Source organism: Penicillium mononematosum (genome assembly GCF_028829835.1).
Source record: "Penicillium mononematosum strain IBT 11891 chromosome Unknown utg000001l:1.0-4488741.0:1.0-4491989.0, whole genome shotgun sequence".
NCBI lineage: Eukaryota > Fungi > Ascomycota > Eurotiomycetes > Eurotiales > Aspergillaceae > Penicillium > Penicillium mononematosum.
Genome location: NW_026643271.1, coordinates 932,896 through 945,655, shown reverse-complemented (window position 1 = coordinate 945,655; position 12,760 = coordinate 932,896). Strand labels below are relative to the sequence as shown.

The window sequence follows — 12,760 nt, the reverse complement described above, 5'->3', positions numbered from 1 at the left end:
CGAGACAAGGTAACTGACATGACTTGTGAGATATCAGTAGGGTACTTTCCCTGCCAGCTTCAATACCAGATCTGTCTCAATGGGCTGCTCGAAAAGACGCTTGGTCGATCCATCGTCATCTTCTGGGCGCTCCGCGCGGCTAGTATCGGTGAACAGATTTTCATGAGGCCAGTGAGTCTGTTAAAGAAATCAATAAGCAGCCCTATTATAAAGAGAAAGTGGGGAGCCCTGACCGTTCCAATCCGCTTGTCGAAAAGCTCTGCTTTTTGTTGCAAAATCTCGGGCTTTGCGAAGGAAGCTGGTGTATAGCACGCATCTATGACCATTAGAAAGACCACTTGGACGCGGGATAGACCACTCACAAACAAGGGCGCGTAGATTCTGAGAGGATGGAACGCAGTTGAAATGCAGAGTGCGCGAGTCCCAGAGAATGAGGTCTCCGGCGTCAGCAGTCACCTTGTGGATCTCAAGGCCTCTTTCCTCAAACCACTTCACTTCACTCTCTTCAAAGCCAAACCAATCGATGGGTCCCCAGGTTGGTCGGCCAATTGTAGCCGAATGAGACTTGAAGAACTCGGGCATAAGCTTGGAAGACCCCTTCATGACGAGGAGACCCCCATCTTTAGGTCCATTCGGCGCAAAGTTGAGGATACCCTGAACACACTGCATACCTTCTCGCAGCGGGCTCTGATCAATATGCGGCCAGGGCTGCGTTTGTGGCAGAGCAGTGCCAGATGGAAGCGTGAAATTTATTCCATCAAAGGAGACTAGAAGCTTGTCTGTGTCCCACAGCTTTGCGAAGGCTTCGATCACTCCCGGCTCTCTGGAATTTGAAATATTAGACAGTTCTCGATAGATACCAGGAAGACTTACGTTCGAGCCTCCCATACAAAGTTTTCATGCTGAATTCCATATCCGTGATACATGCCCCCTTTAATGTGGGTAGGTAAATGTTTTTCATTCCAGGTTGAGCGATCGTTTTTGTCAAAGCCGAAAGGGAAGCTTTCTAGCCACTCAAACATCTTGTCGATATAGTATTCACATCGTGCTTGAGGAATCGCATTTTTCACCACAACATATCCATTTTGGAACAGTTCGTCTCGCCAGTCTCCATGGATTTTGGAATCGTCCATAGTGGTTCGATTGGCCGTTGGATTAGGCATGGCAAAATGTGTTAGTTTCGGGGACAAGTGGGTGAAGCTAATAATTTGATACTGGAAAACACCTGTTCGTCCTCACTATTTAACTCTTCGTATAAATGTCTCGCTCCGACAGCAGTTGGGCGGGAGATGCCGCAGATAGGGCAACTCCTGCGAAACTCCTGCGAAACTCGCGCGAGTCTCGCGCGAGTTCCTTGACGACTTCCACAGACATCGATAAGCTCTTTGAACATTTCCCTATGGCCAATTGGGTTTCTGGTCGTTGAGAGCTGCCATCAAGCATGAAAACAAATATAAGTTCAATGGGCTCCTTGGTTATTGCAGACCATTATATTCTGGTCTTTGTTTATTCCCAGAGATCAGCCTCATCCTCACAAAATGGCCGATGTACCTACCCAAGAAATGGAATCCAATCCATTCGAAAAATGGTGGAAAGATCTTGGTATTCGCAAGTTACTGGCATGGCAGGCCACCATCCTTGTGTCCCAGATGACCACTGGCTATGATGAAAGCGTTGTCGGGAGTTTTCAATCAATGAAGCCCTGGACTAAAGGTCTGCAGCTTTATCGAACAACTTCCAAGGCATGAACTAACTACATCGCTTTTATCAGATATGGGAAATCCCAATCCATCTAGGATAGGACTCATAACATCTATCGTCTTCGTTGGTGGTTTTGTTGGGGCTCTGGTAGCCTCCCTCACGGCCGACCATTTCGGACGACGCGTAGGCATGTTTGTTGGAGCAAGTCTGACATTTGTGGGCACAATCCTCCAAACAGCCGCACAAAACTCTGATATGTTTATTGGTGGTCGTTTTTTGATTGGATTTGGAATTAGCTTCACTTGTGTTGCTGGACCATCGCTGCTCTCCGAGCTGGCCCATCCCGCAATGCGTGGCATAATATCCTGCTTGGTAGGACCCCAGAGCTATCAAGCCAATACTTCAATGAGAACCGTTGCTAATATTGGACTTCCAGTTCAACGTACTTTGGTACGTAGGGTCCATCATCGCGGCATGGACGACCTTTGGCACGGGTATATGCCTACCAGCTGGTCATGGCGTCTTCCATCCCTCATTCAAGGGGTTCCCGCACTATTTGTCATGATATCCGTCCTTTGTGGCTTGCCTGAAAGTCCCCGATGGCTTTGTGCAAACCAGCGAGGCGAAGAAGCCCGGCAGCTACTTGCAAAGTACCACAGCAACGGAAATGCCGACTCGGCTCTTGTGATAAGTGAGATGAAAGAGATACAAATACTCTTGGAGGCTGAAGCAGCAGCCCGAAAGAGTGGTCAAAATAGCTGGGGTACTCTCTACCGGTCGCCAGCAAACAGGAAAAGGATTGCGCTGGTAGTTACGGTTGCCCTCATAGCACTCTGGAACGGCCAGGGTGTAGTTTCATACTATTTCAGTCCAATTTTGACCAGTGTCGGTATCACTTCTACAACTCAACAGACTGGCATCAACGGTGGCTTGCAGATATGGAACCTACTCTGCTCCCTGGCAGGAGCTTTACTTGCGGACCGAATCGGGAGACGGACCCTCTGGTTGATCTCCTTCATTGGAATGATCCTAGTCAACATCCCATTTACTATATCATCCGCCATGTATGCACAACATGGGTCCAAAGGCGCCTCGTTTGCTGTTGTTGTCCTTCTTTTCCTTTACAACGCGACCTTTAACTTGGCCAATAACCCCCTTATTTATTGTTATCCGACCGAGATTCTGCCATTTTCTATCCGGGCCAAAGGATTAGGAATCCAAGTGGCTGTCTCGCAAGCAGCTCTCACTATTAACCAATACGTGAATCCAATTGCACTAGACAGCATTGGATTTTATTACTACATATTTTACCTGGGGATACTCATCCTTAGCGTGAGTGAATTCCCGACTATTGATATCATATTCCGGACACTGACGCACTTTGCAGACTTTGATCATATTCTTCACGTTTCCAGAGACCAAAGGCAAGACGGAGGTTGAACTCGCAGCTCTTTTTGAGGATAGCAAGTCAACCACATATATCCAACGCTCGAGAGCTTGGAGACAGGAATGGAAACCATGCCAGAATCTCACAAAGGAGGCATTCTAGTTACGAAGGAAAAGGCATAATCACATTAACATGAGGCCTTACCTCATGTTTCAACCGAATGAAATTTACACAGAATTCTACCTTGTTACCTTGTAAGCGAATACCGGTACTAGAATTGTCATCGCTCCGCCTGTTGCCGCAACGAACAATGACGATTCTTTCCCGATTGTACTACATCGAAGCCCTATTATTCGGCACTGGGACCCGACAGCACGGCTTGGAAAATAGCGCAAGAGCGTCATCCGACCCGTGCAATCTGAGTTGCAACGTAAAGGATGCATCCTGTTCGTCATTCAATGTCCGCTTTTAGACCTATGCCGGATGTATCTCACAAAGAGAGGAGATGGAGGCAACAGCCCGGGCTCAATATCAGTGGCCGTTTGGAGATCAAAAGGCAAGTGATAAACATAAGGTTTGGCAGTTAGGGTTACTCGCTGGCCCTAAACCACGGGATCACATCTGACTTCCATTTCCGGTTTAAATCCGGAAAGGCCCGGATGCTCCCAGACCCGTGGTTTCTGGAATTGGATTCATAAGGTTGGAAATAGAACACACCTGCACCTCATACTCACTTTTCCAATACCTCTTGTATGGGTCTTGTAAAATGACAAGGTGCTATTCGCGGAGCTATTCTTAAGTTGCCCGCAATGTGATCATCGAGTTCCATTCAGCTGCGCCCAAGCATAACATATGCAGTCCAGAACCATGCGCGAGTAAAAATAAGGTTGTACGGCACGGCACTCTATTCCAAACCCACGGTTCTAAGCTACCGGCCCGTTCAGTCACGCTTAGACTGGCTGCCAGAAGGTGTTAGGGAATGGAACACGGCCGAATCAGGATGACCCCGACATTCCAAGGTTTCCAATGTGACCCTATCCGTTCCAGAGCTCAGGCGGGGGCCCATTGGGAAGGTTCGGGGCGCTAGTCAAAGAATCCACGCGGAACAACCTTGGAAGTCCTGAGCCCCATGACCGTGGGTCTACAACAGCTGGAATGGCACAATGAGCGGGTATCGACGATCCCCCGGGTTCCCGAAGCTTGTGTGAACCGCCACCCCACCAGCGGGTCTATCCGGGATCCAATCAAGTCATGCGTAGGAGGTAGTCAATGATATCCTTGTACAATCTGAGATGCGTTTCATTTCTCAGACTCAAGTGAAGATCGATCTAGGTCGCTAGGACATGTCTATTCAGGTGTCCAAAGGAGGCAAACCGCCCATATGACAGCATGATAACCACCGATTTGTTTCACCATCGCGGTCATGATATCATCGAGGAGGCCAGTAATTGACACCGCAAACGGAGACCGAGTATCCTCAACGGTCCTCACTCGCAGGTATATAGAGAGGCAGAAGAACTGTCGAACAGATCTACTTCTCCTGCTCATCAATCGCAAGGCTCGAACAAGCAAGCACAACAATCCCGGATACATACAAGGTATGGGGAAAGAAACCGAGCTTGAAGAAAAGAAACACTTATACTGACTCGGACAGCAGTCCACTCCCAATAACACACCTTTATTCAAAATGACTTGGTACCACGAACGCTGCGCTCCTCGCCCACAGCCCTGCCCCCCGAACAACAACAACGGCGGCAACAGTGCCGGCAGCAACAACAACATTGGCAGTGGCAACACCACCGGTAACAACTCCGGCAACCAGAATTTCGGCCAGAACACTGGCAATCAGACCGCCAGCAACAACAGCGCTGGCGATGGCTACCGCCATGCTTGTTAGACTGGACGCGCCCGGCCGGTGACCAGCTAAAAAGCTCAATCCCGTGATGATTCTTCTTGCCTGATAATTTCATGAAATTGACACTCGTTCGGAATAATAGTGATTCTGCGTTGCCATTTCAAAGGGGAGCCTGTATCTAGGTGGGAGGATAACTTAGCCATGTAACTACCTGGGCTAGTGTTTACTTGGCCATCCAATTCAGGTCTCAAGCCCTTAAACCACTCCACGTTCTAGTATAATCTTAACACCCAACCAATAAAACAGGGTGAGTACGTAGACCTTTCCACGTACCTCTCGTAATCCAAGCCCTAAGTTGATTCTGTGCATCTAATGTATATTCTTTTTGCTCCATATATACACAAGGCAAACATCGGAAACAAGTAGGAAACAAAAGGGAGGCTTCCTCACAGGTCTTATATCCAGAGTCCACTATAGCTGTGGATTCGAATTTCCCATTCAAACATGCTCTCCACGACAAGAGCCCTCGCTGCAAGGCCGTTGATCATTGCCCGCGAATGAAGACCCACCGGTCGTAAGTTCCACCATCGAGTCCCTCAACTTAGCATGAAGTTGACTTGGGTACCAGAAAAAGAACACGACCATCACCGACAACATCAACGTGCCATCAAATGCGTACAGCGGCCATTCGTGGGTGACGAGATAGCCAGCGTCATCTACCGACTGCATGGCAAACTCGACCACGCGGAAGATATTCCGCGCTAAGATGGCCGTCGATGTGACATACAGCATATTAAGACATGCCTGCCACGGGACATGGGCTGTGGCTCCAGTCTCGCCAACTTTCGCTCGAAACCTTATGTTGAACAGCAGACAGCATATCAAGAAATAGACAAATATGACAATTTGCAAAATAAGTCCCGCGATGATGATGTAGTCGCCCGTCTTCGTGGTTTCTGGTTTAGCGAGTAGGCCAGCAGCATTGCCTTGGATCAATAGGCACACAATATCTCCCGTGACGAAGAAACGGGTGGCCCAGCGCATGGAAATGGGCGAGAAAGGTTCGCCGTGGATGGCCCTGACAATATGGGAGTATGTCATGTAAAGAGTTGCGGCGAAGAAGACTGGGGGTAAGACCAGGAAGATATCTTGCATAACGTACGGTACCAGCTCACCCGTGGAGTATGTCGATACCGCTCGAAAGACGTAGCCGATAATCTCCACTAAAGAAGCCATAATGTTAATGAGAGGCTACGAAAATAGTTTGGATTGAGACCTACAGATTCCACCCATGACGAAAGGAAGGTTGGACCACATCTTTGTTGTATGCAGCTTCCAGGCGTGGGCTGTTGTTGCGAGGCAGAAGAGGGCGGTAAAAGTGATGGCGAGGGGCAGGCTGGGTACATAGTGCCATAAATAGACCCCTTCGTATGTTTCGAGAGTTGGCATATCACACAGTCGGCTAAGCTGGTGGTCGAAATGGCAGGAAAATGTGGAAGTTCGCTCAAGGTAGCAGGTCAAGTGGCAACATGATCATTGGAAGGTGAGAGGGGTCAGCATCTTTAAATATTTTCTATATAGCCTAACGCCAAGGCACTCTATTCTCTGGCAGACTACCCTAGAAATGTAGTAGACTGCTTAGGTTCTACAAATATCGCCTAATCTAGTATAGAAATGGATCTCGGAAGAAGCCGAACACGCGTGTTAGCTAACACGCGTGTTACACAAGCATGGTATAACGGGGCCCGGCAGCCCTGGACGAGACTGATCTTATCCACTAATCTGACGAATATTGGAAGAAATCTGTCGTATGACGATGTATGATACCCTTCCCGAGTACTAAACACCGTAAGTAAAATGACAAAACAACAATCTCAAGAGACATGACAACTACTACTACTTGTATGCGCTGCATGGTGTACAGTCACCTGACTTTCTGTAAAACACCCTCTAAATCCACGTATTGAACCTTGACTTTCGAACACATGTATTTCTGCTAGGGTTTGTATTCCCTCTGATAGACCGCGGCGTTGTTTGGTTGGCTGTGAAACGCGTGTTTTACTACTTGCACAGCCCCGCGACATGCTCCGTCGCGGCCATAAGAAATCCCGGACAGGTTGTCTACAATGGTGATTCGAATTCCTAATAAAGCTAACCCCTCTCTCAAATTATACTGACATTTGTGACATAGCAAACAACGACATACCAAGGTAATGCTCCCCGACGAAGCGTCCACCGACGTGACTGATCAAGGATCTTTGCAAACACCCAGTGCGACGAAGGTCGTCCGATATGCTCGCTTTGTGTTTCTTCCGGGCGAGAATGCAGCTATGCAAACCAAGTAATACCACAAACCCATTTGACACCAGCCAATCCCTCTCCTGAGGTTTCAACAAGTCCAGGGAACACATCGAGCCAAGGTACCGTGACTCTGCCTAATGCCGCCCCCTTTCAAAGTTAATGAGCCTCACTAATCAATCCAGACTCGACTGAAAATGCAGATGTCCGGAACCAGCATGATCAAACCTTTGAAGAGGAAATCAACCTCAAGCATATGGAACTCCTCGTCCACTTGGCCACCGACAAAGAGCTTCTAATTCTCACTCACGGCGCCAAAAACGAAGTCTCTAGCCCCGAACTCGCACTTGGCCTCAAAAAGGGCCTAGAGTCACCATACCTCATGTATCAGCTGCTCGCATTCTCCGCCCGTCATCTGGCCTTTCTGAAACCCGAGCGTTCGGCCTCTTATCTACACCAGGCCGTCACACTGCAAACTCGCGCTGTCTCGATATTCAATGCCGCCTGGACAGAAATTAACCAGTCTAACTGCGTTGCTATATTACTATTCTCATCGATCCTGGGGCACCATCTACTTACCGACACACTCGCTAAACGGACAACATATGATCTCGACGAATTCATGACCAATTACGTGCAATTCGTCGAAATGCACAGGGGTATACATACCATTGCTATGACAGCGAAGTCTCAGCTGATGCAGTCGGAACTCGAACCAATACTTTCATGGAGTGCGTCGTTTACATCGCGCTCACCGAGAGGAAACGACTGTCAAAGAGCCAGTGAGTTGGTCCATCAAGCGGAAAGTCTAGGACGGGAGGATAAGAAAGCCTGCCAGCTCGTGATTAGGTACCTTCAGGTTGGATTTGATGCTGTGTTCTCGGAAGAGGAACAGGGGAACAGATATCATATGCTCTGCACATGGCCAATGCTGGGACCTCCTGAGTTTACGGCTTTGTTGGTAGCCAGAAAGCCCGAGGCTTTGGTCATACTGGCTTACTATGCAGCGCTGCTGCAGCATGGGAAACATCTTTGGCAGATCGGGGATGCTGGGGTTTATATGTTGAGGATTATTTCTGACTTTCTTGGCTTGGAGTGGGATTATTGGCTTGAATACCCGAGGCACAGCATACCTCAATGCCTTCAATAGACCGTGCAGTTTTGCATTATATGGAATGTTGAAAATCCCAGTTAATTCCCATTAACACTAGACTTTTCCAGTATGCAACGTTAACCCTAATTCGGGGGTTTGCACAACAGATCTCAGGCATGAAGAATCTGCACTCAGGCTCCTGCCAGAAGAAGCCTATATTCATTAGCTGTATGCAGTTTGAGCATAACATTGCTGTCTTAAGTATAGTTCGTTATCACACTGTATCGGCGCTTCGGTATTTTAATTATACCTACTTTCAGTGAGTTTTTGCTTCTTCGGTCTGATTTTATGATCTCGTTTAGTGTTGCAATCAGAAGGCTGATTTAAATAAGAGATTACTAATAACACCTGGCTGTGGCTATCACCTAATAATGGCCTCGATGTCGAGCTTAAGCCTGTTCACCGCTTGTAAAGCGAGGATGTATAAGCTACCCCGGATGCTTACGGAGCCGTCCCTGGTCCGTCCATCTCCATTTGACCATGAATACTTGAGTTTGAGTGAATACTGCTGCAAGTCACAAGTATCAAAGATCATTTTCATTGCCTGTAGCCACAGAGGGGCGCGAAGAAGCAACCGTGGCCCCAGGGTCCCTTGATGGCCGAGCCAACCAGATGAGACATTCGGAACTCAGATCATATAACAAAATACAAGGTAATGGAAGATCGGTTTTCCTCCAGTATAATCCGGCCAAGGGCCGTGGGGTTCCGATCACGTTATGTCTCGGTCCACCTTAATTCGCTGACACTAACCCTCTTTGTAGCTTAGTGGCAGCTGAATAAGGTTGAGGGGTAGCACGGAGCTACGGCCCGGAGCCGGACCCCGTATCCCCAGGTCTGATAACACCATCTATGTTGTACGCCGAGAATGTTGCGTTTCAATTGGTATATAAGCAGGTACTGACAGCTTGTCTCGTACCTACTTGTCTATATCTCTAATCTTTATCTATACGCTTCAACAGTAAGATGCACTTAGTCGTCGTCTAAAATCTTATCCTAACATATCTAGTGTCTAACAACAAGATCGTTCCTCTTACCATTATCAAGGGCGCCGGCCATGAGCACATCCCTATCCCCGAGGGCGACTGCGCCATTATCGCCGACTTCCACTCAATCAAATCCCAGAGCTCACACTCTACCCCTTACCTGACCACTGGATTATACCGTGTTGTGCCCGGACCCACACGGTACGGCGAGTACGACTACGAGGAGACCAAGTATGTTCTCAAGGGCCAAATCGACATCACAGTAAGATCCTAGTCTATTTCAAAATCTATATTACGAATGATACTTATAACCTACAGGATGAGGCCACTGGCAAGACCCACCACCTCGTTGCTGGAGACTGGGCCTTCTTCCATGTTGGATCCAAGGCTCAGGTTAGTTCTCTGTGCTCCAATCAACCTGTATACACTTGCTGACACATTTATAGTTCTCAACAAAGTCTGAGGGTGTTGCTTTCTACGCTGTCACCCGACCAATGAACGCCGGCCACCCTAACCTTGTTGGCCGCGAGGAGAGCACTTCAAGGTTGTAAAAGTCAATGCTATCATAGCCTGTTAGATAAACTCTAATGCATGATTCATAATATTTCGTCTTGGCCAGGGTAATTCTAGTGCTAAGTGGCCACAAGTCTCAGTAAAGTTTCAATTATACCTACTTTTAGTCAGTTTTTGCTTCTTCTAGTTATTATTGATTCTCACCGAGTCCTATCTATTCGCCCCGAGTCTTTATGTTCTATCATGACAAGGTATACGAGAAATAAGCATAAATAGATACTTCTTTCTATATATAAAGAAGATAGACAAATCAATTTATTACTTCTCGCAGTATCTTGGAATCCCTTCATATTCATAGTACTATTTTCATGATACTATTTTTGTCTCACATACATGCTGTATAAAACTCAGTCACTTAATTCAACATGGAATGTTTGTGGTTTTGCCTGTTCATGATTCTCCTAGACACCGGACCAACTCCATCCTTCAATGCACATTCAAGAAATCAGGAGCGAAAGCCTTATAATTTGTTGACAGAACCTACTATATTATTCTGCACTCCGATATTTCCTCTGTTGAGAGAAGTGATCCACAGGATTCGTGATAAATATGTACATTGAAACCATAACTGCTGATGTATATATACTTGTAATACAGCCACCTGGGCAATATACAAGCCTCATTCACCACTGCAACCGATCATCACAGATAAGACTAACATCAAATCTCTCCTGCCCGTTCCAGACCTTGCCACCAGAATTACAAGAAGCAACAATATCCCGCAGGTCACTAATCATACCACCAGGCCCACTAGCAAAGACACTAGTCGGGCCGCGCACCGTCTCAGCCAAGAAATCACCAACCAACCGCGGAAGATCAGGATGTCTATTGACATCATCCGAAGCGCCGCCGAGACGCTCCACAGCCGTGGGCTTATCACACCCACAGCACGCAGAAACCGACTTCGAAGGTGAGACCTGCACGACCTTCTCCCCAATCTTCGGGACCTCCAGATTACAGTTTTCGGAATCTGAGCTCTCCGAAGGCGTCTTGCTCCCCGCGTCCCGGGTAGCGAAAATGCGAATCTCGAGATTTAATGTCTTCCGCGCTTTCTGCAAGAGATCCAGCTCTGCCGCAACCCACTCCGTATTCGCCGTGTGGCGGACCGCCCAGATGAGCTCGACCTTGCGGTCTGGCGAGGGTTGCTGGCGGGCAAGATTTAGCAGAACGGGGAGGACGTACGTGATGCCGGTCCCGCCGGCGACGCAGATTATATTCGTGCTTGGTGTCAAGTGACTGGTGATGGACTCGCCATATGCGCCGGTCAGGATGACGGGTGTTGTGGGTGTGCCGGTGGCGGCGAGGTCAGCGACCTTTTTCGTTTCGCCGCTTTTCGCGCGGAGGATGTAGGAGTGTTGGACTGTGCCTTTTGACACGGTGGGGACGTTGAGTGGGGTGAAGGGGTGGGATTGCCAGATGCTGCATTTCGTGAAGGAGAGGTAGTAGTGTTGGCCGATGGACCAGGGGGTCCTGGTTGTTTTGTAGGTCGAGGCGGATGACGTCTCCGTGTTCGGTGTCCGGGAAGCGGGTGATGGTCGCGTCGGCGGGCTTGAAGCCCAGACTGAGAGTACCGGAGTGATCGGGGTGGTAGTGTAGTAAGGCTGTGCGAACGAGGCGAGCTCCGCGATCGAGGAACCAGAAGATCAGCGAGGGCCACATGAAGCATTTGAGCTGTTTCCAGTGGGCCCAGCAGGCGCCGATGTAGACCATGGCGAGGATGTAGTGCAGTTTGCGGAAGGTCTCGTAGCCGGTGAGTCTAATTCCCCACGGTGTGCTCAGCACGACTAGTAGGAGCAGAAGGATCATGGCGACGATGCCCCAGACGATGTACGTCTGAGTGACCCACTCGAGTCCGACGGTGGGTTGCGGCTGGTACATTCTCAGCTCGATGACGCACCAGGCGATTGTGTGCAGGGAGCTTTGCACGAAGATGATGTAGCCTAGCCAGCGATGGAGGAAGTTGAAGCTCTGGTATGGCAGGCCAGTGATGAGGGAGAGGAAAGACTCTCGACTGCTCAGTAGCACGGAGAGCGGGGTGAGGGCGTAGGCCAGGGTCCCGATGCGGTCTGACCACGGGCCCATGCTGTTGCGGGTATTATATACACCGGGCATGTCTGACACAGGCGTGACCCATGTGTTGTAGAGAATGCCGACAAAGCTGAAGATGAGGAGGTAGCCAGCCAACAGAGCGAGAGTGAGCACTTGAAGGCGTGTTGTGCGGCCGAAAATCAGGCGAGCCGCATCTGGCAGGAGATATTTCCGGGCGAATGAGGCAACAGAGCGGCGGACCTTGTACAGACCGGCTAGTTCTGGTGCTGCTAGTGTCGGTGCTATCGTTGGCACATTGAACTGGTTCAAGACAACCCAGAGGAGCAAAATTGTGCCGATGACACACCACAATATCCCTGAATATAGCATTCCCAGGTCGTGGGATTCGTATACCTGGTCAAGATACTCGCATGATCCTGGATCGCTGGTACAAGGAAGAGCGCGATCGTAGTATCCCCAATGAGGCTCTAATGCCGACGCCTTGCTCATATCTTGGATGTGGCGGACATCCAATTTTGGGGACGACATTATGTCCTGAACTGCCCTGTGCAGTGGGCTGGCGTTGATGACCAAGTATGACCCTCAGCCCACTTCCGATGAGCCTGAGCGTCGATTCAGCTCAAGTCGAGAAAAGAAGGAATTCTGCGTCCGGTCGGATAATCGAAGCGCAAAGGGGATGAGTGGGAGAAGTCCGCGAGCTTTTATTCATTGCCATTACGCGAGCGCCGATTTGCAAGTGTCGAGTGGCCATCTCACATTTG

General features: G+C 48.9%; 6 protein-coding genes across 6 annotated transcripts; 3 read left to right on the top strand and 3 right to left on the bottom strand.

Annotated features, from left to right (window-relative positions):
* Positions 1-33: 33 nt before the first annotated feature.
* Positions 34-1,163, bottom strand: N7519_000347 (uncharacterized protein; the record flags this gene model as incomplete). Its single annotated transcript, XM_057287126.1, has 4 exons — positions 34-177; positions 234-316; positions 363-823; positions 874-1,163. 4 exons carry the CDS (start codon positions 1,161-1,163, stop codon positions 34-36), a joined length of 978 nt encoding a protein of 325 aa, XP_057153209.1.
* Positions 1,164-1,538: 375 nt separating this feature from the next.
* On the top strand, positions 1,539-3,250 carry N7519_000346 (uncharacterized protein; the record flags this gene model as incomplete). The annotated part of the gene is made up of 5 exons (XM_057287125.1): positions 1,539-1,713; positions 1,772-2,073; positions 2,138-2,151; positions 2,211-3,033; positions 3,089-3,250. The coding sequence occupies 5 exons, from the start codon at positions 1,539-1,541 to the stop codon at positions 3,248-3,250; spliced, it is 1,476 nt and encodes a 491-aa protein (XP_057153208.1).
* Positions 3,251-4,775: 1,525 nt separating this feature from the next.
* N7519_000345 (uncharacterized protein) lies at positions 4,776-4,985 on the top strand (the record flags this gene model as incomplete). The annotated part of the gene is made up of 1 exon (XM_057287124.1): positions 4,776-4,985. The coding sequence occupies one exon, from the start codon at positions 4,776-4,778 to the stop codon at positions 4,983-4,985; it is 210 nt and encodes a 69-aa protein (XP_057153207.1).
* A 456-nt stretch (positions 4,986-5,441) lies between these two features.
* On the bottom strand, positions 5,442-6,179 carry N7519_000344 (RTA1 domain-containing protein; the record flags this gene model as incomplete). The annotated part of the gene is made up of 1 exon (XM_057287123.1): positions 5,442-6,179. One exon carries the CDS (start codon positions 6,177-6,179, stop codon positions 5,442-5,444), a length of 738 nt encoding a protein of 245 aa, XP_057153206.1.
* An 846-nt stretch (positions 6,180-7,025) lies between these two features.
* On the top strand, positions 7,026-9,949 carry N7519_000343 (uncharacterized protein; the record flags this gene model as incomplete). Its single annotated transcript, XM_057287122.1, has 5 exons — positions 7,026-7,059; positions 7,427-8,226; positions 9,415-9,639; positions 9,696-9,770; positions 9,824-9,949. The coding sequence occupies 5 exons, from the start codon at positions 7,026-7,028 to the stop codon at positions 9,926-9,928; spliced, it is 1,239 nt and encodes a 412-aa protein (XP_057153205.1). The 3' UTR covers positions 9,929-9,949.
* Positions 9,950-10,573: 624 nt separating this feature from the next.
* Positions 10,574-12,527, bottom strand: N7519_000342 (ferric reductase family protein; the record flags this gene model as incomplete). The annotated part of the gene is given in 2 exon segments (XM_057287121.1): positions 10,574-11,316; positions 11,327-12,527. The coding sequence occupies 2 exon segments, from the start codon at positions 12,525-12,527 to the stop codon at positions 10,574-10,576; spliced, it is 1,944 nt and encodes a 647-aa protein (XP_057153204.1).
* Positions 12,528-12,760: the final 233 nt, after the last annotated feature.